This window comes from Chrysemys picta, chromosome 1 (assembly GCF_011386835.1).
Source record: "Chrysemys picta bellii isolate R12L10 chromosome 1, ASM1138683v2, whole genome shotgun sequence".
Lineage (NCBI taxonomy): Eukaryota > Metazoa > Chordata > Testudines > Emydidae > Chrysemys > Chrysemys picta.
In genome coordinates, this window is record NC_088791.1 from 181152058 (window position 1) to 181177826 (window position 25769).

Genomic DNA, 25769 nt, shown 5'->3' on the forward strand with positions numbered 1-25769 from the left:
AAGAGACTCCTTGTCATTACATTCTTTCATATCATGGTCACAGCAATCCATGGTTTTGTAATCCCAAAGCTAGATTACTGCCATGTGCTTGGTTTGAGACTGCCTTTGAAAAGGATTGTGGAACTTCAACCAGCATGGAAATCTGTGGGTCCACTATTGGGTGAGGTGAATTGTTATAATCCTACTGCTATGCACTGATTATCTATTTGCCTCTTGGTGCAATTCATAGTACTGGTTGTGATCTTTCACAATCGTTTTGTCCTGGTCGGGGGAGAATCTACTTGGTCACTCTTGTTGGATCACCTTGTACAGCAAGACACCCTGGAGTGGGCCACTGGCCCTTTTCACTGGAGAGCCCACGCCTCTCACACCTCCCGTTTGTGGTCTGCTCGAGTCAAACGAGAATGGCAGCACTTTAGACTGGCATAAATGATGGTACGAGGTGAGGGCAACAGAAAATCAGGTTGATTGTCTGGCAAGATTCCAGACACAGTATAAGGCCAGACTGAGTAAGGCCTAGCATTACTTCATGTTAATAGCAAGGAGTGGGAGGGAGAGAGGGATGAGGTCTACAAGACTCTTATTCTGAAGATTTAATTCCCCTTGTTAATAGTTGTATTCAGTGATGGAAGGCACCTAGGCAATGGGCATCATTACGTGTCTATATAAATAATTACAATTCTTTTTGGACTTTTATGTAACATCGTGGAATTAATTAGATTTTAATTGTTCTATAGCAGGCACTGAGCAGAAACAAATGGAACATGCCACTACACTAGAATGATTACATCATTAGATACAAACATACATAAATTGTGAGTACACAGTTATTTATGTTTACATTTAGAGAAAGTTTTATTTGGAGAAGAACCCAAGAAATTAAAACAGTCAGACTATTTAATATTTTACACACTTGAAGTCCTCTAGTGGGTGATTCACCCTAATTGTTAAAACAAAACAATCCAAAACAAAACAATCCAAAACATTCTTTTAAAGTCCTTTGTACTGATGACTGAAAGTAAACACATAATATACCAAGCAGCAACTAGAGTGGCATGTTTATTTTCCTTGCAAAATTGGCTGAGGATGCTTATTGTTAGATGCTTTTAAGAGCATTACAGTTTATAACAGAAGAGTTTGGTTTTTGTGTGCACAAGCGTCTATCTATAATTAGATAGCTTAGCAGTAATTTCCAGGATGTTTGCCAGAAATAATAATAAAAAAAGGTACTGTGTTCATCCCTGGTGTAACTTAATTCCAAAACAGTGACACCAGGGAAAAAAAATGGCCTCAGGTTAGTTTATCCCATTATAAAGCAGCCAGATTGATTTGCACGCCCTCTCCATGTATAAAATTTATTCCAAAACTGTTTGTAATAGAAACAAAGGAGCTCTCATGATCTCATAAACAGTTAGGGTACAGCCCCATTTTGATGTATGGAGATTATTAAACAAAATTCCCTGTTCATTGAAATGGGAATGGACATTGGGAAGGAAAGCATAAAAACCCTGAAAAACTGGGATTAATAATTTATATAGTTGTTACTCAATAAAGAGCGTATCCTTTGCAAATCACAGATTTTACTCCTTCTAAATCTTTGTGCAGGTTTCCATAATGTACTGGGCATTGGCATTTTTTAAATAATATGTCTGTAAGGTGGACAAATAGTAAAACCATAACTCATATAGCTGTCAATGTAAAGTGGTAAGAACCAGTGGCAAAAGAGACAGCTGCTGTTTTGAAATATTGCTTTCTGACATGACAGAGTTTTCTTAATATTTAATGTTTTCCTCCCAAAAGTTTGTTTATGTCTAAATCTCACTTTGAATGACAGGATTTTATTCAGTTTCTCTCATCATTAGTTCTGAAAGCTATGTGGTATATTATAATCTTGTTTAATATTTGTTTTTACATTCTATTTTGGTTTTTGAAGTCAAGCTAACGTATGAATTGTTTTATCCAGTCCACAAATTGTGTGATTCGAACATACACTCCAGGACGCTGGGGCAATGCACATTGATAGCCAAAGGATGTCACACCTGCCAAAAGCCACCTGTTATTGTCTTGACTCATCAGGGACCCTCCTGAATCTCCCTGCAATTTTGAAATTCAAGAGTTAAAAAAAGAACTGCTTTCTATCTTAAGTAACTTTGGATCTTCAAGCTGTTTTGTCTGTGTGTATCCCAGTTTTGGTGCACATGCTCCCGATATGCCCAGAAGGGGACCCACATGAAGAAATACTCAAAAGAGAACACTACTGATTTTTTTAAACATAACGTGATCTTAAGCTCTTAGACACCTGTCAGTCATGAACTGTATCAATCATGAAGCATAGTAGAACCCTTTGAATTAATTGTTTTACTTATCAACTTTAGGTTGTATGCTCTTACCTTGCACAAATCCTGATTAAACGGGCTTTGCACAGGGGACTTCTGAAAAAGGTCTGGGGGAAATAAAATCTCTCTCTCAAAGCCTGCAGAGCAGCTGCAGAAGCTCTCTCACTCTGTCAGCAACCTACAGGCTGTCTATGCTTGCTATATCCTTCCTAATTCATGGTTCTTTGGTCATTGATTATAACACTGATCTCTTGCACTCTGTATAATATTAAGGCCTTGCTCTTCCCTCTTCAGTGGGGCATAAGGGGATGCAAATAAAAGCAAAACAAGTAGGGAAAGCCTCACAAGCTTAAAAAGTGCAGAGTGGAGCCAACGCGGTATGACCTCCTTTTTTCTGAGAGTCTGCTGTAACTCCCTAAAGGCAACTTCATTTGGTCTAGTCTTGCAGTTATGGGGCACAAGTCAGAAGCAGCACAGGGTAGATCCAGTGAGAACCACATTCTGTAGCATGCTCCCAATTAGAATGTGATGAAAACAGTCAGCAAAAACAGAGAGTTCATGCCGCTAGAAGCAGAACTAAGTAACATTCAATGCTGCCTGCCTCCCCATAGAGAGGGAGTGCATTGTAGGCTGTGCTGGGGTGGTCAATGGCTCCTTAGGAAGCTCTGCTGCTAGAGGGCAGGAAAATCATAAGAGAGCAACAGTGTTATCTTATCAGAGAGAAGGGCAGTTCCTCCAAGTTGTTGGAGCTTCCATTTCTTGAGGATCCATGGAATCTAAATGTTTGAAGGTAATGCCCCCTTACTACTCTCCATCCATCTATCTAAAGTATTTTTTAGGCTTGTGTCAGCTTGGTATTTAAGCCTCACACCTCACATTTCCACCCACAAACATCTCTTCCTCTTGAGGAGATTGCAGACCAGAAACTGTGTGAAGTTCAATATGTGGCACTTCCAACACCCTATATTGCCCTCTAGTGGTTTTTTTGTCAGAAAAGTCCCTTCTGGCCTTAAAGTCTATGAGGTACAAAATAGCTTGTAATCTTTAAAGCATGTATCTTGTTACAGTACGAAATATGTAAGGCTCTGAGTAGAAATTATATTCTGACAGTGAGTGGCTAGTTTCTAATGATCAGAGGACCAACCAGTGAGCTGTTCAGTATGTGGAAGCAGAGAAAGAACTGTCATGCATTGCAATCCCCTTCCTGTCAGTTCTTTCTCTGCTTCCACAAGTAATTAGAAGGAATATAATATTAGCAATGCAAATGGGTTGTTTTTACTTACCTGACAAGAATCTACTCCTCCTTCATCATAGCCTGCACACATCATATTCTCTGTAATATTATATTCTGGCATCTTTTGTTGGCATTTCTCATTTGTAATAAGAGGGATCTCTGCTTCTTGCAATATGTTTGCAGTGGAACCTTATCAAAATACAGAGTATACACAACCAAAATGATCAAAATGCATAGCATAAACAACAGCCATTATTCTTAGTGAGTCAGATATTTCACTCTCATTACACAGCACTATCGAGGACCTGGGTTGCCATGTCATTATATCAGTTTATACCCCACTAAAATGTATCTAGGAACTTATAAGGCCCTGGCTCACTATTATTAATGGATGTTATCCTCTGCGAGGTAGAATATATTAACTCTATTTTACAGATGGGGAACTGAGGCAGAGGGTATATTATGTGACTTGCCCAAGATCACAAAGAGAAATAAGGCTGAGCTAGGATTTGAATACAGGTCTCCTGAGTCCCAGTCCAGTGTGCTGTGCACTAGATCCCCCCCCCCCCCCCTTCCTCCTCAGTCAAGGAGTTATTCTTGAGTAAACAGCAGTGAATGAAATCCTGAGCTTTTATAATAGAGATCACAACTAAATTTTGTTTTTCAAATAACTTAATGAAGACCATTAAAATAAATGAATATTATCATGCATGGATCTAAGGACTCATTAAAAATGTGGCTTCGACTATCCAGATTCTTTGAGTACATTGTATGATTTTCAGTTGGTCATTTTAACCCCTTATACTAATGTATGTTATTAATTATTAACCAAAGTTTTACGGTGCAATTATACTCTGAAAGTAGCTCAGCAAAAATGGCAGTTTATTGCTCTGTGACACCAGATCAATATGCTTGATTTACAAATGAAAATGTAAATTCTCAGCCCTGGAAATTCAGCCTAGGCTCTAACAGTCAAGCTGCATTCTTTCCTCTGTATGCATCTTTACCAGTAATAATAATATCCTATGAGCTACATTCTGCCATCAGATTCCCCTATGCAACCTCCTTTGTCTCAGGACAGAATTTGGCTCCGTCTGCAATAACAATCTCTGAAAAGTGAAAATCTGCTTTGTTATGAAGTACAGTATAAATACATTTCAGGGTGTGTTCATTTTTAAATGGCAATTTTTTATTTTGGGTGGGTTTATGAAAGGAACTTAAAAATTGCCAAAATTTCAGCCTGCAACCAAAAATATCTCAGGCAGGAGCAATTGTTCACTAAATTTTAAAATAATCATTTGGGACATTTAAAAATGTTTGCCACCGAAAACATGTTAGTGAGAATTCTCTGTCACTGATGTGGTTGGATACATTAGGGCATGGTAGCATGTATGTGTCATGACCCACAAGTCATAAACCTGGGTTTCCAGGGTTTATAGGAACAGCCATACTCCAACCCTCCATCTGGCAGCCTACTAAGACTTGCTTACCTTGGATCCAAAAAGCCCAGCCCCAGTTTGAAGCTTTGGCCTTTCAGTACTTTTGGTGGAGTCCCGGAGCAGCTGATTAGCCTGCTGGTCCAGCAGCAGACACAGGAAGCTATCCAAACAACTGGGCTTCACCCTGTTCTGGACTGTGTGCCACCCTCCTCCTCTGACTTGATTTCCTGGCATGTGATTCATGGTTCTGACCTCCAGTTTGTCTCCTGAACCTGACTCCTCTCTTGTGACTCTGGCTCTGACAACCAGGTCTGACTGCCCACAACCCGGCCATGACAATATGAGATCTTTGTTAAGAACAGGCAAACGACCCCAGAAATGTTAACACTGGGCCTGAATTTCATCCTTTTGTCTAAAATGACCCTAAATATTTTTTTTAATTTTTAAAAGTTTAGATAAACAGCCTTCCCTCGTTGAAGTCTCTCAACAGCTGACGTCCCTTTTCTTTCCCTCACTTCTGATGGGCTTGTGGTATGGCATATGAACTGCATGGTGTTCATCCAAACTGGATAATCAGATTTTATGAAAATGGCCTTCCTCTAGAGGACTGGAACCAACTTCTTGCACCCAAATGCTCCTGAAGGCTGGGATGTTCAAAATCTGGATCTGAATTTTATTTCTCTCTGCATCCTATGTTGCTTAGGCAAGATGAAATGGAGTGAAAGGCAGGATTTCAGCCTTACATCTACAGAAACAAGGAAATAATGGACATTTTTTTCCTTATGAAGAGTACTCCATTATAGTGAATGGCAAAAAAACAGTCACAGTATATGACCTTTTTAGAGACCTTTAATGTTACAGAAGGTGGCTGAATGAAGAGATGACTAGACTGGGACTCAGGATACCTTAGTTTTGGCTGTGGCTTTGCCACTCACCTGCTGGGTGATATTGGGCAAGTCATCTCACCACTCTGTGACTCAGTTTCCCCACTTGCAAAATAAGTATAATAACACTTCCTTTGTAAATCGCTTTGAGAAATACTGATGAAAGATGCTATTTAAGAGGCAGGTATTACTATTACATACACATCCAGCCCACAAATATGTACAGGCAGCTCACACTGACTTCTATGGTGTGCACACAATCAGAAACACGATAATGGAAATCAAACTGGAAATAAGACATACTTTGTTAACAGGGAGGGAAATTAGCCATTGGAACAACTTCCCAAGCAATGTGGTAGATTTCCCATCACTTCAAGACTTTAAAACGTAAAGTAAAAAATACATCTCTGACATCAAAGAAAGAGTTTTCTCATTATTTTTTGTGGTATTTTTAAAAGTGTGGTGACTCACCTTGATTTGTAGTTCTACCCCAGCCAGCAATGGAGCAATTCATTCCTGGCAAAAACTGTTGACTTGCTTCTGGTAAGCAAATAGGCTGTATGTAATCTGTGAAAGAGACATAATTATTTTCAAGTTGTTTCCAGTGTTCTGTTTTTTGTGATGTCAGTTACCAAAATGCACATTGATCCAAACCCTCTCTTCCTTGCTCAGGCAAAATTCCCAACAAGCGCAGGACTGAGTCCGCTATGATTAGCTTTCCCAAGATTATATCTAATTTATAAGGACAAGTCCAACTATCCCATTAACCCATCATTACTGAGTAAAGTCAGGTTGACTAGTCCACCTGGAGTGACCTCAAATTCATTCATACAGAGTAAATAAATGTGTAAGAGAAGATCAACAATCCTACCTGTATAATTCACTTTGAATTGAAGATGCATCATAGCAATGTCATTATTTTTTGTGCGCTTGTTATAATGAGGATTTATGACAATTTGATCGATCTCTTCAATTACTGTTTGAGGATATGTCAGATTCAAAGTGGTATGCAAGCCCAGAACTGCTTTCCACTGAGACGGTATTAAATTCCTCCTAGAGATTGCAAGGAATATTCACAATTATTTATTATCAAATGAAGGACTTGAACAATTTGCTATGTATAATTTGCATTAATCTTTAATCCCCTTGTAGCGGGGTGAACACCTGCTCCGGCCCTGGAGGGACTGGAAAAGCCCTGCAGAGGGCTGGGGCTGGGCAAGGTAAAACCCTGGCTGACTGGGGGAAGTGGCTGCAGCTGGGCCACGCCCCAATCAGGCTTCAGCTGGCCTGTATAAAAAGACTGGGAGCAAGGTGCTCTTTCTGCTTTCAGAGAGAGAAGGGCCTGGCTGCAGGGAGCTAAGACAGAGTATGTGGGTGGAGCAGGGCTGGGGAAAGGCTGAGGAGCCCCAGGCTGCGGCCTAATAGGAGGTCAAGGGGTACTGGGGGTTGCAGAGGGAAACCCAGGGCTAGGCCAAGGCAGCTGGTCCAAACCCAACCTTACCTGTGATGAGTGGCCTATACTGCAGTCTGCTCCAGGGAGCGGGGGCTAGTTGGTGACTGGCAGTGGCCTTATTCTGAGGTGAGGTAGGGATAGTGGGTGGGGGTTCCCTGGGGAGGGGAGACCCTAGTACTGGGGGGTGTACCCCAGATACAAGGGCACTGGGGTCTGGGAGGGACACGGGGGGCCAGAGAACAGGCGGATCACTGGCCTGCAGGGAGTGCTCCAAGATGCTGGAAAAGCTAATTCCCAGAAGTCACCAGCAGGAGGTGCCGCAGGGGTGAGTCTGCTCCTCTACACGCCTCAACAATGAATATATACACACACTTTGTATATTTTTTCAGATTATGTGGCGTAGCATATTGTCTTTTGAAATTGCTTACGGTTTTGTGACAGCGGTAGTGGCCTAAAGTTTCATATCAGAATTATCAGTTCATTTTTTGGTATTAAGCCAAAAAATACATTTATACAGAATTGCTTGGACAATAGTACAATTATGGAAGAATCATTAATTATTATGATCTTTCAAACTGCTGAAATTAAAAATTCCTATGCAATTAATAATCATCCCTCAGATAGAAAATTATGAGCATGAAATACCTTGGGGATGGTAGACTGAGGGTATGTCTAAACTGCAACTGGGAGGTGTGATTGCAGCACCTATAGACATATCCAAACTAGCTTTAATTTAGCTAGCTCAAGTTACAAACCACTGTATAGGGGCAGTGGCTTCTTGAGTATGCACTCAGGGTTCGGGGTGGACAAGACTAGCCCATGCTGCCGCAACTTCATGGCTATTGTTACTCAAGCTAGCTAGATCAAAGTTAGCTCGGGTATGTCTAGATATGCTGCAATCACACCATCTGATTGCAGAGTAGACACCATTAGAAATCTTATTTTTAAATGGTTTTTAACCTACAGCTGAAAAAAAATCTAGAAAATCAAAAGTTAAGACTATCTGAACATAATAGAAACATAGCATTTAAATGAGAAGAAAAATACAAGTTTGTTCCTCAACAATCTGTATTAATTGCTGAGCTGTTTAGGATGTACTTTAGTTAGAGACCTGCTTTATGGCTGAAGTTGTTTTGAATCATCAAATGTCTACTGAATTAATTGAGTTACAAACAATATAAATACTTCTGAGCCTGGTTGAAGCTGAACACCCAGGCTTCTCTATAGTGATTGAAATGCAACAAATATTGGTGTCTGTAAAAAACAAAAACAAAAAAAAAACAAGTTTCAGAGTTGTAACCGTGTTAGTCTGTATCAGCAAAAACAATGAGGAGTCCTTGTGGCGCCTTTGAGACCAACCAAATTTGGGTATAAGCTTTCATGGGCTAAAACCCACTTCATCAGATGCATGGAGTGGGAAATACAGTAGACAGGTATATAAACACAGTACATGAAAAGATGGGAATTGCCTTTCCAAGTGGGAGGGTCAGTGCTAACAAGAATTAAATTACAGTGGAAGTGGGCTATTCTCAACAGTAGAATACCAAGGGAGGAAATATCACTTTTGTACTGGTAATGAGGCCAACGTAATCAGGGTGGCCTATTTCAAACAGTTGACAAGAAGGTGTGAGTAACAATAGGTGGAAATTAGCATGGGGAAATTACTTTTTGTAGTGACCCGTCCACTCCCAGTCTTTATTCAGGCCTAATTTGATGGTGTCCAGTTTGCAAATTAATTCCAGTTCTGCACTTTCTATTGGAGACTTTTTGAAGCATTTGTTGAAGAATTGCCACTTTTAAGTCTGTTATTGAGTGTCCAGGGAGATTGAAGTGTTCTCCGACTGGTTTATGAATGTTATAATTCTTGACGTCTGATTTGTGTCCATTTATTCTTTTGCGTATCGACTGTCTGGTTTCGCCAATGTACATGGGAGGGGCATTGCTTGCACATGATGGCATATATCACATTGGTAGATGTGCAGGTGAATGAGCCCCTGTTGGTGTGGCTGATGTGGTTAGGTCCTACAATGTTGTCCCTTGAATAGATATGTGGACTCTCAATAATAAACTTAAAAGTGGCTATTCAACAAAAGCCTCAAACAACTCTGACAATATAATCAAAAAGGCTAACAAAGGAGGTGCTGTCGTCAGCATGAATAAGTCGGAATATGAACAAGAGGCTGCTAGGCGACTCTCTGACCCCACATTCTACAGGCTATTACCCTCTGATCACACTGAGGGTTACCGAAGGAAACTACACCATCTGATGAAGAAACTCTGTGAAGAAGCACAGGAGCAAATCTACATAGACACACCCCCTAGACCCCTGACCAGGGGTATTCTATCTGCTACCCAAGATCCATAAACCTGGGAATCTTGGACGCCCCATCATCTCAGGCTTTGGCACTCTGACAGCAGGATTGTCTGGCTATGTAGATTCTCTCCTCAGGCCCTACGCCATGGGTCGGCAACGTTTAGCACGCAGCTCGCCAGGGTAAGCACCCTGGCGGGCTGGGCCAGGTTATTTACCTGCTGATGCTGCAGGTTTGGCCAATCGCGGCCCCCACTCGCCGCGGTTCGTCGTCCCGGGCCAATGGGCGCAGCGGGAAGCGGCGCGGGTGAGCGATGTGCTGGTTGCGGCTTCCCGCCGCCCCCATTGGCCCGGGACGGCGAACCGCAGCCAGTGGGGGCCGTGATCAGCCGAACCTGCAGCATCAGCAGGTAAATAACCTGGCCCGGCCTGCCAAGGTGCTTACCCTGGCGAGCCGCGTGCCAAATGTTGCCAACCCCTGCCCTACGCTATCAGCACTCCCAGCTATCTTTGAGACACTACTGACTTCCTGAGGAAACTACAATCCATTGGTGATCTTCCAGGATACACCATCCTAGCCACTATGGATGTAGAGGCTCTCTACACCAACATTCCACTCAACGGTGGACTACAAGCTGTCAGGAACAGTATCCCCGATAATGCTGTCCTCACCCAGAACTATTTCAGATTTGGGGACAATTTATACCTTTAAGTCACTGCTATGGGTACCTTCATGGCCCCACAGTATGCCAACATTTTTATGTCTGACTTAGAACAACACTTCCTCGGCTCTCATCCCCTAATGCCCCTTCCACTTGCACTACATTGATAACATCTTCATCATCTGGACCCACGGGAAGGAGGCCCATGAGGAATTCCACCAGGATTTCAACAATTTCCACCCCACCATCAACCTCAGCCTGGACCAGTCCACACAAGAGATCCACTTCCTGGACACTACAGTGCAAATAAGCGATGGTCAAATAAACGCCACCCTATACCAGAAACCTACTGACCGCAATACTTACCTACATGACTCCAGCTTTCATCCAGACCACATCACACGATCCATTGTCTACAGCCAAGCTCTAAGATACAACCACATTTGTTCCAATCCCTCAGACAGACAACCACCCATAGGATCTCTATCAAGCATTCTTAAAACTATGATACCCACCTGGTGAAGTGAAGAAACAGATTGACAGAGCCAGAAGGGTATCCAGAAGTTACCTACTACAGGATAAGCCCAACAAAGAAAGTAACAGAACTCCACTAGCCATCACTTTAAGCCCCCAACTAAAACCTCTCCAGCACATCAAGGATCTACAACCTATCCTGAAGGACGATCTCTCACTCTCTGACCTTGCGAGACAGGCCAGTCCTCGCTTACAGACAGCCTCCCAACCTGAAGCAAATACTCACCAGCAACTACACAGCAAAAACACTAACCCAGGAACCTATCCCTGCAAGAAACCCCATTGCCAACTCTGTCCACATCTATTCAAGGGATACCATCATAGGACCTAACCACATCAGCCACACCATCAGGGGCTCATTCACCTGCACATCTACCAATGTGATATATGCCATCATGTGCAAGCAATGTACATTGTCATGTACTCCCATGTACATTGGCCAAACTAGACAGTCTATACGCAAAAGAATAAATGAACACCAATCAGACGTCAAGAACTATAACATTCATAAACCAGTCGGAGAACACTTCAATCTCCCTGGACACTCAATAACAGACTTAAAAGTGGCAATTCTTCAACAAAAATGCTTCAAAAAGTCTCCAATAGAAAGTGCAGAACTGGAATTAATTTGCAAACTGGACACCATCAAATTAGGCCTGAATAAAGACTGGGAGTGGATGGGTCACTACAAAATTTCCCCATGCTAATTTCCCCCTATTGTTACTCACACCTTCTTGTCAACTGTTTGAAATAGGCCACCCTGATTGCGTTGGCCTCATTACCAGTACAAAAGTGACTTTTTCCTCCCTTGGTATTCTACTGTTGAGAATAGCCCACTTCCACTGTAATTTAATTCTCGTTAGCACTGAGCCTCCCACTTGAAAAGGCGACGTGTGTGTGTGTGTGTGCACACCTGCCTACTGTATTTTCCATTACATGCATCTGATGAAGTGGGTTTTAGCCCTTGAAAGCTTATGCCTAAATAAATATTAGTCTGTATTCATCACTTTTTTTTGTTTACAAAAACTAGGAGTACTTGTGGCACCTTAGACTATCTCTGAATATGGTGAAAATGAAATTCATGATTAACAAAAACAAGATGAAAGCAAACACTTCAATTAATGCTCCAGATGTAGAGTTAGTAAATGATTTATCTGGGGTCATACATATCCAACCAAGGAGGCTGTTCTAAAGAAATTGGAGGAAATATAGGAATGGTTTGCTCCGCAATGACCCCCTAACAAAAGTTTGGAGGAAAAAAACTTAGAATTTTAAAATGTACAAAGTTTCAACTGGTGAAAAACGTAATTTTCTCAATAGCAACCTATGGATGTGAATTGTGGGAAATTAAGGCTGCTGACAAGAAGAAAACTGAAGCCCTTGAAATGTGGTGCTGGCAAAGACTCTTGCATATCTCCTGGATAGAAAAGATGAGGAATGTTTGTTAGGAGCATTGCTGGAGAGAAGCAGACTTTGTCAGAAATCAACAGGCACAAACTCACGTACTTTGGTCACATCAGGCACAGAGATGGAAATAACTTTGAGACAGTTATCACAGAAGGAATGGTGGCAAGTCATTGTAATAAGGTATGATCATGGAGGAGCTGAATAGATGGTGTGTAGCAGATTACTGGGAAATCATCTGCTAAGTGTTCATAGGTAGCAATGGATAGAGAAAGCTTCAGTAAATTCTGCCACAATGTCACCAATATTCACCAATATAATACACCAACATAAATAAATGGATTTTACTCTCGGACAATAGTGATAGCTCTTCCATGATTTTTTTAAACACTGTTTTCCTATTCTTGGTCCCCTCTACAGCACTTTAATTATAGATATAATGGTAACATATTGTAGGAAATATTGTAAAATATACCTCATCTCCTAACCTTCTGGGTAGTGCACCATAGAGACTACTTGAGGTGATTAAAACATCTATTCAGACAAATTGAGATTTATTCCAATTATGTAGAGTAGTGTAAATCTTTATCACACTCTCATAGTGTACAGCAGAGTCATAATTACACAGGCAACACCTAAATTTACCTTTATGAGATATGATGTCATTCTTTACTCACACCATTGGGAAAGCTTTGAGTAATGAAGACACCAAATTACAGATAAAGAGCAAATGCTTGATGAGGTATCATATATTTAATGTATACAACCTTCCATTTTCAAAAAAGTGTCTCTTGATGTAAATGACTCCTTACTGAAGTCATTGAAATGTGGGGCTACTAAGAACTCCGGGAGCTGTGAGCTGGACTCAATCTCTTATTAGGTGAGTGAATAATTCGGTACATAATAAATGATGAGCTGGGTTGTTAACTGTACCTATCGCTAATTTCAGGTTTTTCCCTAGACTGGTGCAGACTTCAGCAGTAATGTCATTTTTCTAAAACTGGGTCCTTGCTGTACATGAGTTTCTACCACCACATTATACATTGGGGGATGGGAGAGAGAGAAATTAGGTGTTTGAAAAATCCTACAGAACTGTCTCAAGCCCCCTACATTAATTTTTCCCTCATACTTTCTATTGACTCTGGCTATTCTCCATTTGAACACAGTTTTGTTATTGGGTATGATTTTCAAGTACCTACTCTGAATCATTTATCTGATGGGCCTTTGGACCACTAAATAATTCTTTTTCAACTTTGAAAATAAACAACTAATTTGGCAAAACATTATTCTAGCACGGAAAAGTCATTTTACTGAGGCAATAATAATAAAAAATATTATTAAAAGCATAAATGTAAGCCTCAATTCTGCAGTCAGATCCATCAGAACAGAACAATATAGGATTGGAACATATCTCCTGGGTCAATGAGTTCAGTCCCCTGCTATCGAAGGAAACCACATCTATTCCCTTTCATAGGATCCATAAGGGGAGATCCCTGTGAATATGTGGTTCCCACTGACTTCAATGGGACTCTATGGGTCTGTCCACACTACAATAAAAAATCTGCAGTACCAAGTCGCAGAGCCCATCTCAGCAGGGCTCTGGTTGAAGGTCTAAAATTCAGTGCAGGCTTTCCAGCTTGGGCTGGAGCCTGGGCTCTGAGACCTTCTCCCCTTGCGGGGTCTCAGAGTCTGTGCTACAGCTCAAGGCTGAATGCCTACACAGAAATTTCATAGCCCCGCAGCCTGAGCCCTGTGAGCCCAAGTGAGCAGACCAGGGCCAGCAGTGGCCATGCCTTTTATCGCAGTGTAGACATGCATAGCCGATTGATAGGTCAGGGCCTTTCTGTAACCCAGCTTTATGAATGAGCATCTTCTCATCAGGGTACATGTACATTTTGGGAGGGTCATCGTGGTCTATGTATTAAGGAGAAAGTAAACATTACCCATATACACAGTGCGCTGCTGAGACCAGCCATTCAGCACTGATGAGGGAAGCTCCACATGTAGGTTTTTCATTAAAAAGCAGCAAGACTACCCAAGGCCAAGCTCCTTCTTTGGCATCACTTCCACCTACAATCTTTGCACCGATCTCCTGAGTTATGAGTCGTTTTCCACAAGCTAGAATTAGAAAGGGGAGGGGAAGTCTGAAATTAATTTATGCCATATTTCAAGATGTGCCCAAGATACAAAGTTCCAGTCTGGAACTGGATCTGATCTTTCCTAGAGTTTGGGGGCGGGGGTGTGGTGTGGATATCATCTTTTTGTTTGCACCCATTGTATGTTTAAGTCTAAAAACAACTGAAGATTATAAATGTTCCTGCTTCATTGTTTATATGAAAATACAGTTTATTTCACTGCCAAAATCTTTCCAACAATATACATGAAGTTTATGGAGCCAACAATTTGATTTTTAAAGTGGAAGTTTCTTATGAAATATTTACTTACGTTTATTGTTGCATTGCAGATGAATCACCAGATTACTGAGACACTGTTTGCTAGAATGAAAGCACAGTTGTTAAAAATACAGGTATCTGCAGGCCAGGTGACATTACCTGAGTATGTTTAAGTGCAGTTTAGCATCATTACAAAACTTGTTCTGTACATCAAGTTTCCTTTTTCTAAAGGAAAACCACGGTGTTAATGTGCAGTAATTTAGCTGTACTACCCAATGCTTAAATGTAAGTTTCAATTATAATATACAATATGGATATCACCCATATAAATTCTCCTTTGCTGGACATTTGATTAAAAACAGCATATTATAGCAATTAAAATAGCCTAATCTTTAGGGGAGAAATGTCATCTGCTAAAATTCTGAATCCAATATAATCTGAATTCAATATGGATTTTTTTGCTGCCTTCTTAGGTGTATTCAGGAACTTGCCACTAGATATCAGTGTAACCAAAGAATTAAAATATATATAAGTCTGATATCAGTGTAGCTTTCATAGAGATAACATTGCACTGTAGAATATATATAGACACATATAAAGGCTTAGGAATTATTTAGAAGAAAAATAAAGCCAGAAGCCTGAAGAGCACAAGGCCACAGATCAAAACTACTCAAGCATTTCTGACACCCAGAGGTTTTAAGATTATCTTCATAGCTCGTAATGAATCCAAGCACTGGGGACAGTGCCTGTGCCACCAATTAAATCTGATATATACAAAAATATACCAGGAAAGAATATCCACAGAGGACTAGTTTAATACATAGTTTGTTTTTTAAATGTATACAGAGTAATATAGCATGATTATATAAATGTAACTATCAACATTTCCCTATTATACAATAACATATACTCTCATATTGTAATCCAGAATCACTGTATAGTTTTCACATTGCAAATATCTCCTATTTTCAGTCTTACATATAACTCCAAGGATGTAATTTACACCATTGAAGCCAAATTCTTCAGTCTTTACTCAAACTCCCATTGAAAACGCATAAGCCCATATAAACCAGCTGTGCATTGGGCCATCTGGCAGGAGGATGAATAAACTGGTACAGAAAGGGGTAGGGCAGGGAACACAGCTGCTTCCAGCAGGATTGCACAGTAACTGGTAACTTGCAAATGAGCTTCATCTCCACCAAACTGCCTTACATGGATTCCATGGAGCTGCAGAGGGTGCAGGAACTAATGCAGCCCACTCCTAATGCAGGTTCAGCAGGAGGTGGGATAGAACGTTAGCTTATTTTGACAGGGCCTATGCCTTCTGTGATGGTGACACATCTAGCATCTCCTACTCTTTAATCTACAGCAGGGAGCTATGTGTAGGAGTAGCAACTCACTGGGGTATTTCTTACACTGCTGACACCCCCTGATTGCCATGACCAGAGGGACTTCAAACTGGCGAGCCTCCACCTTTACTTCATGTTGGAGCTGTCAGTCTGGAGATTGGTTCTGGGTTGTTCATCCCCATTTGTCATTCCTATGGCTGCCAGCTGGGTAGCGGAGGAGGATCCATTCCCCTTAGAGCTGGATGAAAATTTTCAGTTGAATAGTTTATTAGCCAAAACATGCAGTTTGGACCAGCCTGAAAGTATTCCTGAATTTGGAACAAATTTGCCAAATGCTTTTGACCAAAACAATGATTTGGGATTAGGTGCGATTTGCAAAATGAACAGAAGAGAAGCCGGTGCCACCACCCTAATAACTTTAGCCTAAACTTTAGTGTTTAGGGCATTCAGCTGAATCCAGTTGTCCCCTGTACCTGATGTGGAGAAGGGATTTGAACTTGGTCTCCCATATTGCAGAAAATTGCCCTAACCACTAGAACAGTTTCAATAGGAGAGAGTGAAACACCCCCAACAGCAGCATACCCTATAGTCCAGTGGCTAGGGTACACTCCTGCAATGATGGACACCTGTGTTCAAATCCCTTTTCTACATCTAGCAGAGGGTGGAACTGAACCCGAGTCTCCTGCATGAGCGCCCTAATCACTGGGATAAAGGTTATAAGATAGACAGTACTACCTCTTTCCCTTCCCCTCATGCCCACATTTGGTGAATTTAACTGTTTATTTTCTTTGCTATTATTTTTAAAAGCATCTGCAAAGGAAACAATACATTTTATTTTTGGTCAAATGAAATGTTCTGTTCGACACAAAATGAAATTTCTCTTGACTTTTTCAATTTGCCAAATTTTTTCAGAATTTTTGATCTTGGTTTGATTCGAACCAAAATTGTTTCAGTGTTTCAGAGCTGCCAATGAACCAGAAAAATCAATTATTTACCCAGTTCTAATCCCCCTCCTCTCCCACTGAAATGTCAGGAAGGCCTGGTGCGTGCTGACTGCTTCCCCTGTGTTACTCCCAAAAGGCCCACTTGTGTCACTGTATATAGGAGTTGGGCTGGATGACTTTGATGGCTGCGTGAATATTCTCCTTCCCAGTTGCTCTTAGCAGAAATATTTCTTGCTCTGGACAGTGGCGGATTAGCCACTGGGACAACAGGGCCCATGTCCAGGGGCCCTGGCCAATTGGGGGGCCCCCCAAAAAATAGGTGCCCTTGTGCCCCGACCTGATCTGCCTGTCTGGCACTCCTGCCGGGGAGTGGGGTCGGGGCACAGGGGCTTGCACTGCTTCTCTTGCCCTCCTGGTGCTCTAGCTGGGCTGTGGGGGAAGCCCCCACCCCTGACCCCACTCCCCACCAGGAGTTCCAGGGGGTGGGGTGGGACAAGTCCCCCTGCCCCAACCCTATTTCCCTGGCAGGAGCGCCGAGGAGGAGACTGCAGGAGGAATGGGGTGGAGAGGGGCCCCCACTTGCTCTGGCCGAGGTCCCCACAAATCCCTAATCTGTCTCTGGCTGTGGAGTCTGCCATGCCACAGAGTTGCTTAGTGCATAGCCCCACCAATGCTTCTAGGGCTAGGATCTGGTCCAATGCAAATGTTATCCTTCTGTCAGTAAATAAGTTCCCTGTGTGTCCAAGATATGAACAGTGGTTTCATCTCTGGGTCACATTTTACTATTCTTAATCAGTCAAAACTCCAGTGACCTTCAAAGGGAGTTTTGACTGAGTAAGGACTAAATGCAGTGTGGGATGTGGCCTTCATGTATTGATTATCAATTGACTTTTATTATTATTTTACTAAAAGAAAAACACTCTAATCCTCCTCTCATTCTGTAACATTACAACTTCTGTGAAACTACATGAAGGTATAATGGTATCACAATAAAAGTGACCCTTATCAGGAGTCCAGATGATAAACAGAAAAGAAATCTCTTTCTGCAGTAGGAATGCAGTTAAGATGAATGGTCGTCTTCCTTTTCCTCTTGCTCTCCTCATTCTTTAGTGTTTAACTGATAGGAATAGAAGACACCTTTAAATCATAGGCTGCTCTTTAAGATCTCTCATGGCAATGCTTGTTTAGACGTACATTTTATTAAAAAAAGAAAAATAGCTTTTAATGATCCTCCATTACTCTAAGATGGTTTTTCTTCCACCACCAGTGAGACTGATAAATATTTGGTATTAACAGAATAGAATTAGAACAGAAAATGTATCAATCAGCTTCCAGCAGGGAAAAAGAAAACTCTGCCGCAAATTAAATATTCTCTATAGCTTTACTATTGTGCAATATGGCTCATAAGTGAAGCCTACAAGACTATTGATGCATCCCATCTTCAATCCAGTCTAAGCAACTGAGCAATTATATGGTGATTTTCTGTGTCAGCGCATCTATCAAGGTTCCAGGAAAATGTAACTGTTAATGTGATAGGACTACTAAGCTTTCTTAGCTCCTTTAAGGCACTGCTTTAACTGAAGTGTAAACTGTCTTGCTAGTTAATGGCAAGCACCTCTCCTTTTATAGGTGTGCCTAAAGCACTGCACCTCTTGTGAATGCAATTCTTTGCAACTATTAAATTCAGGGTCTATAGTCAAGAAAAGCTCCCAATTATTCCAAACCCAGAGGAATCCTTCAAAGTCACATCAGATATAATATAGGGTAAAACAGATTAGGGGTAGGAGATGGTTCTGAACAGCTCTTCGCTTAATGAGCTGATTTCCATGAGAAAGATATGGAGACAAAGCCATAAGAACTATACAGGCCTCATTTTATTTTGGTTACTACCACTTGCCTTAAAACATATCCAACTAGGAAGAGAAGGACTTTTTTTTTTTTTTTTCCCTAGCTGGCTATTACATTTGTATTGATCTCTGTTCTTGTTATGGATTTTGTCCCAAACTACCTGTTTTCAGTATTTTCCTAACATTTTATATTTAATATGAGAAGCAGTGTGGGCTACAAGATAGAACACTGGACTGGGACTTAAGAGATCTGGGTTCTTCTATTCTTGCCATCAATCTGAGCGATGACATTGGCCAAGTCACCTCACTTCTCTGGACCCCTTATTCTCCATCTGTAAAATGGGGTTAATGATACTTAATGTAAAAACTTTGAGATCTATGGATACAAAATGCTATGCAAGAACAGTACTATTTATTATTGAAACCACAGTAGCACCTAGATGCCCTAACCAAGACTGTAATAGACAAACACATAGAAAAAGTCCCTGCCCCAAAAGCTTACAATACACAACACATGGCAGGGGAAACAGAGACATGCAATGACTTGCCCAAGGTCACACAAAGTCAGTGACAGAGATGGAATAGAATCTAGGTCTCCTGGCTTTCAGAGCAGTGCCTTATATACTAGACCACACTGGCTCTCAAGTAAAGTAAAGTAGAACAAGACATTTATTATTATATTTTTATTTACCACTATGATCAATTTGATCCTTAATGGGAGAAAGATGCATTGATGCCTACCTTGGTGTAAGTATTAGGCTCTGGTTAGCTGCTTTGGTGACTTTTACAAATGGCCCATTTCCAGTGGATAACATCGCTGATGATGTATTCATATTTCTAGGAGGAGGAAAAAAGTGAGACATTTTTAAGATACTCATTGTGTTTCTCTGACTGAATAAAAATTTAAAAATGATTGTCTGGTAGTACTGGTTCAGAGAATAGTGGGTATTTATTCAAAGACTTTTGAGGTTTGAAATCTAAAGGAAAAAGAACAGAAACAAACACCAAAAAAACCTCCCACAAAAACCAGGTACTACCTTCACTCTGACACACACTGCTTGAAATATTTCATTTAAGATGCCTGAATAGCAATGAAAGGTCCAGATTAATGATTTTAATGACAGTGAGTTATCAGATTTCTGTTTTTCAATGCCACTACTCAAAAGTCTTGCACTGCCATTTTTAAAAGAGAGTTAAATTTTATTATGCAGTGTCCAACAATAGTCAATTGAAACGTGTGTAGTACAGTTCTGTATTTTAGGGGGAAATAACAGTATCATGTACACTGGGCTTTACAGAACAAATAGAGGTGAATTCTCTATCTAGAAGAATTGAAAGTCAAAGGACTTGATGGAGCTATTTAAGTAATTGCCATTTTCACATTGTGAAATAAGATAAGCCTAGCTCTAAATTAAGAATGGAAGAGACAACAACTCAGAGGGACAGGAATGGAAAGAGCAAGTACAATAGGATTGTTCAGTTACTTGGAGGCTAGTGTGTATGTCTTGGTGGTTTGAGGTTTTTTTAGAGAAAAAATTCTATGTTTTTAAACCTGACTACGGAATAGCATACAAAAACCTAGCCAGCTTGAGAATTTCAGCTGAGCAGAAAAGCAGTGCATTTATTCTCCATTGACTTACACTTTGTGTAATTATTACATCTGTGCAATGTCAGGATAATATACAACCATTCTAATATGGGAGCATCTTACGTTCACTTTGCATTGAGATAAGTGGCTACACAGATGCAAGGCAGTGGTGAAGCAATTCTCCAGTACTTATAGTTCTCTCCCAACTGCATACATAACTCCGGATATGAAATTCAACTCCCCCAAAACTGATGGTAAATTCTGATCTGAACTTCTGTGTCCTGAGCCAGGTTCTTTAATAGCTGAACCAGAACCCAGTGGGTGTGATTCTCCACTGTCACATCAGTTCTATGCCAGTTGCACTTTATTGAATTTAACGGAGCTAGGCTAGTATAAAAGTGGTATAATAGAATAGAGCATTGGGCTGTAAAAACTAAACCCCCAACCTTTGGGAGAAGGTTAACTCTGGATTCAATTCAAGATGCAATCTTAGTAACATAGGTCTGTTCCTAGTTACAAGTCCATTCAAACCAGCTTGCTTAAAAAGCAATCTGGAAAGGGAATGCACCCTTATTACACACCCAATTTTCAGTACAGTAGCATTGTTTCAGATTGTTTTACTGTAATGACACATTCATGTACTTGAAAAATTCCATCCTAGCAGTTACTTGGCCTCACAGGCATTTGTAGGAACATAATAATGAAGTATACCAAAAATACACTGAGTCACAATTCTGCCCTGATTTATACTCTGTGCAACCTCCCTGACATCTTCAGTTTTCTTGAGGACGGGGGAACTTCTCTAATGGATAGTAATAGGGGAGGGATAAGCTGGTTCCAGTGGCAAAGATTTTCTGGCGGAAACTTCAACATCTCTTTAAGGGCTCAATTAAACTGCCCTACTAACCCATCAGTCAGTGGGTGATAAATGGACATTTGTAGCTTTTTTTATTCGTAACAGGCCACAGACCTGTTGGAACAGTTATGAGGTGAAATTGGTACCTTGGTCTGTCAGGACTTCCTTGGGGAGAGACACCCGGGGAAAGATTCTAAAGAGCTATGCAGCCACAGTTTTCACCGTGACATTCTGGAGGGGGATCGCCTCCAGGAAGTGGGTGGTGTAGCTGAGAATGGTCAGGAAATATTGGAACCCCATGACTTTCTTCAGGAGGGGTTCTACCAGGTCCATTGCAACTCTCTTGAAGGGGGAGTCGATCACCGGCAGGGGGACAAGGGAAGCCTTCAGTATCCCTCGCAGGGCTGTGAGTTGACACTCTGGACAGAAGTCACAAAAATCCTTTACCTCCCGGTGTATCCTGGGCCAGAAGAACCGTGTCAGGATCTGGGCTAAGGTCTTCTCATGCCCCAGATGTCCCATCACGGGAATGGTGTGGGCAAGCTGCAAGATGGCCCATCAGTGGCATCGGGGGACTACCAGCTGGGTCTGGATGTCCTGGGTCCAGGAGTCATGATCAACTCACTCGAGGCAGTTGCCTGTCAACTAGAAGTGGGGATACTGCATTGCCTGGGGGTGGGCAGTGTTCCATGGTCTTCCCATCAACATGAGTCAACTGTTCATAGGCCTTCCAAGGGTGGGGTCCTCCCACTAGTCACTGTTAAAGTCTGAGCCTAAACCAGGGGGTTCACCATGAGTGAGAGGCCCGTGATCACCCCCTTCATCAGGAAGGTCCTGGTCGGCCTTGAGGTATTGCTGGTTGCTTGGGTTGAGGTTCCTGGGTGCCCAGTCTGTCCCTTCCAGGACTTCTCCCTCAAAGACACCCTGGGGTTCTTAGGACTCGAGGCTCACGGTGTGCAGGACCCCCAAGAAGCTGCTCCAGTCTTGACCTAAGATGATGGGCTAGGCCAGCCTTGGTGCCAGGCCCACTGTCATAATCCTTGTATCCCCCCCTCACAGTCAAGGTGATCCAGGCCTGAGGGTAAAGCTTCACCTCCCCATGATACACTGCAGCAAAATGACCCCCAAGTATGGTTCTGGGGGCTTGACAAGGTCCTGACATACCAGAGTCGGTCCACAACAAGAGTTGACGAGGGTGGAGATCCAAATTCCGTCCATATCTAACAGGGTCGTCACTTGGCCCCGGTGGCTGCTTACATGCCCAAGATTCCCCGGTCCAGACTCAGCTGAAACTGAGGAAGGTCTCCAGGTCACCTCTGGGACCCATATTTGTCAGGCTCAAAGGCACCATGGGGATATTCGGGGCCACTGCTCCCCCAGGATTGGAGCTGCTGGGTATTGGTATCAACACGGCCAGCTGCTGCAAGCACTGCCATCCTTTGTGGTAGTGTTGGCCCCCCAGCTCTTGAATGAGTTGCTGTTGCTGGTTCCTGAGCTGTTGCAGGCATTGCTGCTGCTGCACAAGCTGCACTGTATGCCTCTGCTGTTGGCACTTGGTGAGCTTCTTGACCTCCAGCCTTCCTGGTTGGGAAGGTTCCCCGTTCTATCATCTGACAGATGGGGGGGATTTGATATGCTGCTTCTCTGGGCTTGTCCCCTTGTTTCAGGGGTGGGACGATGCCTGAATTCTCCACCAATTGTAGTGGTCCCTCACTCTTGAGTGGCGAGGGAGGCCACTCTGCCTCACTACAGGAAGACAATAATCAAGAGTCTATGGGGGAAGCTCTTGCCGTCTGAGAAAGGCAAAGCACAAACAGTCTTTAGCCCATAGCCTCCTGGCAGGGCCAGAGTCAGGGGCGGCTCCACGCACCAGCGCAGCAAGCGCGTGCCTGGGGTGGCAAGCCGCGGGGGGGCATGCCTGCGGGAGGTCCGTCAGTCCCGTGGCTTTGGCGGGAATTTGGCGGTGGGTACCCCGAAGGCGCGGGACCGGCAGATCACCCGCAGAAACGCCGCTGAATCTGCGTGACCAGCGGACTGCCCACAGGGGTGCTGCCAAAGGCCGCCTGACTGCCGTGCTTGGGGCGGCAAAAAACATAGAGCCGCCACTGGGCAGACTGCATGTAACAGTTTATAAGGGGCTCTGGCCTTCTGGCCAGGGTAGAGCACAAACAGACTTTGGTGCAGGCCTCTCGGTCTAGAATGAGTTTGCAGCCACCCCAGGTGTGAGATGGCAGTGCCTCATACCATGATCCTTTAATTTAATACACATTTTAAATTTGATTGGTTAAAAGAGATCCTGTAATAGGGAAAACCCTGCAATCTTTCTAACTCAAGTCAAAGCTCCCACTGACCTCTGACTATCTACTCCAGTGCTTTTCTTCTCCTACATTTCTTGATCTTTTTTCAGCCAAGTTAGAACTAACTATTTCTCCCTCTTGCTCCTCTATTTGACTAGTGCTATGCTGTCTGGATTACTGTTCTGGATTTCTCTCAATTTTTCTCTAGTCTTTGACACCTCCTCAAAATAATAGCCCCCTCGCTTCCTGGAAGCAAAGTGCTTCTCTGAGTTAACCCTCAAGAGTTTCTTTTGATTTATCAAATTACAGCAAGTTAGTTGACTAAAGGTTTCTTAGATTATTTTGTTGGAACACATAAAACTGCAAATCCCAAGAACATGTACTGGATTGTAATCTGTTGAATAAAATACCACCTCATTAAAAATCAATGAAATGTCTTCTCTATTTTCTTCCTTTTCAGTAAAGATAAAAAGAAATCAAATGTCTTTATTGGAAAGCTATTATTGTAATAACTTTTATTTCATTCAGTAGAGCCAGGATTTCAATTATACAGCATTATTATCTCCATTATGCAAGAGAACATACACATGGTGATGCAGGCCATGTGTTCCCTGAAAGGTTTCAGGGAACTGTTCTGATGAGATTCTTTTATTGTTCTGTCAAGTACTGATCAGCAGTTGGAAACAGAGAAAAAATATGATTTAAAATTAAGGAAAAAGCCATACGCATTTACAAATATGTCCGCTCTTACCTTTGTTAATCCAAAATCCTTTCTTGTATGATTTAATTTATTAACATAATGGGCTGAATCTTAAAGTCTGGATTTGGGATTTAATATTGGAACCTCAATTGATGAAATCAGTCCATTGGAAGTTTCCCAAACTGTGATTAAATGCTTACAGTTTTTTTTTTTTTAAAGGAAGGTCTGGGGGCTTGGGAGATCCTGGTACAATTTCCTGCTTTTGCACAGACTTCTGTGTACCCCTGGGCAAGTTGCCTTACTTCCCCACCTTTAAAATGGGGAAAATGGCACATCCCTATCTTACAGGGCTCCCCAAACTCCCTGCACTTATTAACAGTGGAGACTCTGGCTCAGAAGATATTATCAGGTCCCTAGGGATCTGTACAGAGGGGGCTCTCTCCCAAATCTGAAGCTGGATGTAAATCTTGCTCCATCATAAGGAGTTTAAACTTAATTTCTCTGTTTTGGGGGAATTTTCCCTTGAAGGAAGTGCAGATCTTGCACTTGTTGGGGGTATGAGACAGCAGAGGTACTGGGAAAGTCTGTCACTTATTGGAATAACCTCACGACAGGAGAGGCACCTCTTGAATCCTGGGAAAATTCCAGGCATTCTCGAGCCAAACTAATGAAAATTTAACCCCTAGAAGGGAAAAATCTCCTAACTATGTAACTATCTCTATGAATAAAGATTTTTTTTTACGAAAGAAAAGAAAAAAACAAAAAGGAACAATTCTTCTAGCAACTATAACACTGTAAGGTAAGGAATTATAAGGTAACTATCTGAGGGTACATCTACACTACAGGGGGAGTCGATTTAAGATAAGCAAATTCAGCTACGTGAATAGCGTAGCTGAATTCGACATATCGCAGCCGACTTACCCCGCTGTGAGGACGGCGGCAAAATCGACTTCTGCGGCTTTCTGTTGACGGCGCTTTCTCCCACCTCCGCTGGTGGAGTAAGAGCGTCGATTCGGGGATCGCGATAAATCGATCCCCGAGAGGTCGATTTCTACCCGCCGATTCAGGCGGGTAGTGTAGACCTAGCCTGAGAAAAAGCTAAATATTAGAGAACAGACACGCAGTTGACTCCATCTTGGGCCAAAGGTGGTTGAGAAGGAACTGAGGGCTGTTTGCCTGTGTGGGGCATGAGGATGTGTGGGGTGCATGAGTGGACCAAATTGTCATGTCTACCAAAAATCTCTGCTCCAAGGGACAGGGCGCAAGCGCACTGAAGTGGAGCATCTGCAGAGGCGCTATTCGAAGAACTAACATAAGAATCTTAACATGATGGGGTTTGTTTTAAGATAAGTTTGCTGTGAAACTGCATGCCTAATATGCATATACAGTTATTATATTTGCATGCATCAATACCTGATGTGTACACAAATGCAGTGATTGTTCAGGCAAAAACACCACACATTTCCTCAGCTAATGATAGGGTTACCATACATCCTCTTTTTCCCGGACATGTCCGGCTTTTTGGCAGTCAAACCCCC

At 42.2% G+C, this 25769-nt stretch overlaps 1 protein-coding gene across 2 annotated transcripts in view; it reads right to left on the reverse strand.

Annotated features, from left to right (window-relative positions):
* Window positions 1-691: 691 nt before the first annotated feature.
* Window positions 692-25769, reverse strand: part of TMPRSS15 (transmembrane serine protease 15) — an 82028-nt gene continuing 56950 nt past the window's right edge. For both annotated transcript variants that reach the window (XM_065576235.1, XM_065576245.1), the window contains exons 15-21: window positions 19532-19627; window positions 14703-14752; window positions 14201-14375; window positions 6765-6946; window positions 6365-6460; window positions 3620-3759; window positions 692-2094 (exon numbers count right to left, since the gene is read on the reverse strand). In XM_065576235.1, coding sequence (XP_065432307.1) covers window positions 1939-2094; window positions 3620-3759; window positions 6365-6460; window positions 6765-6946; window positions 14201-14375; window positions 14703-14752; window positions 19532-19627 — 895 coding nt within the window. In that variant the 3' untranslated portion in view covers window positions 692-1938. The remainder of the gene's footprint in view (window positions 2095-3619; window positions 3760-6364; window positions 6461-6764; window positions 6947-14200; window positions 14376-14702; window positions 14753-19531; window positions 19628-25769) is intronic.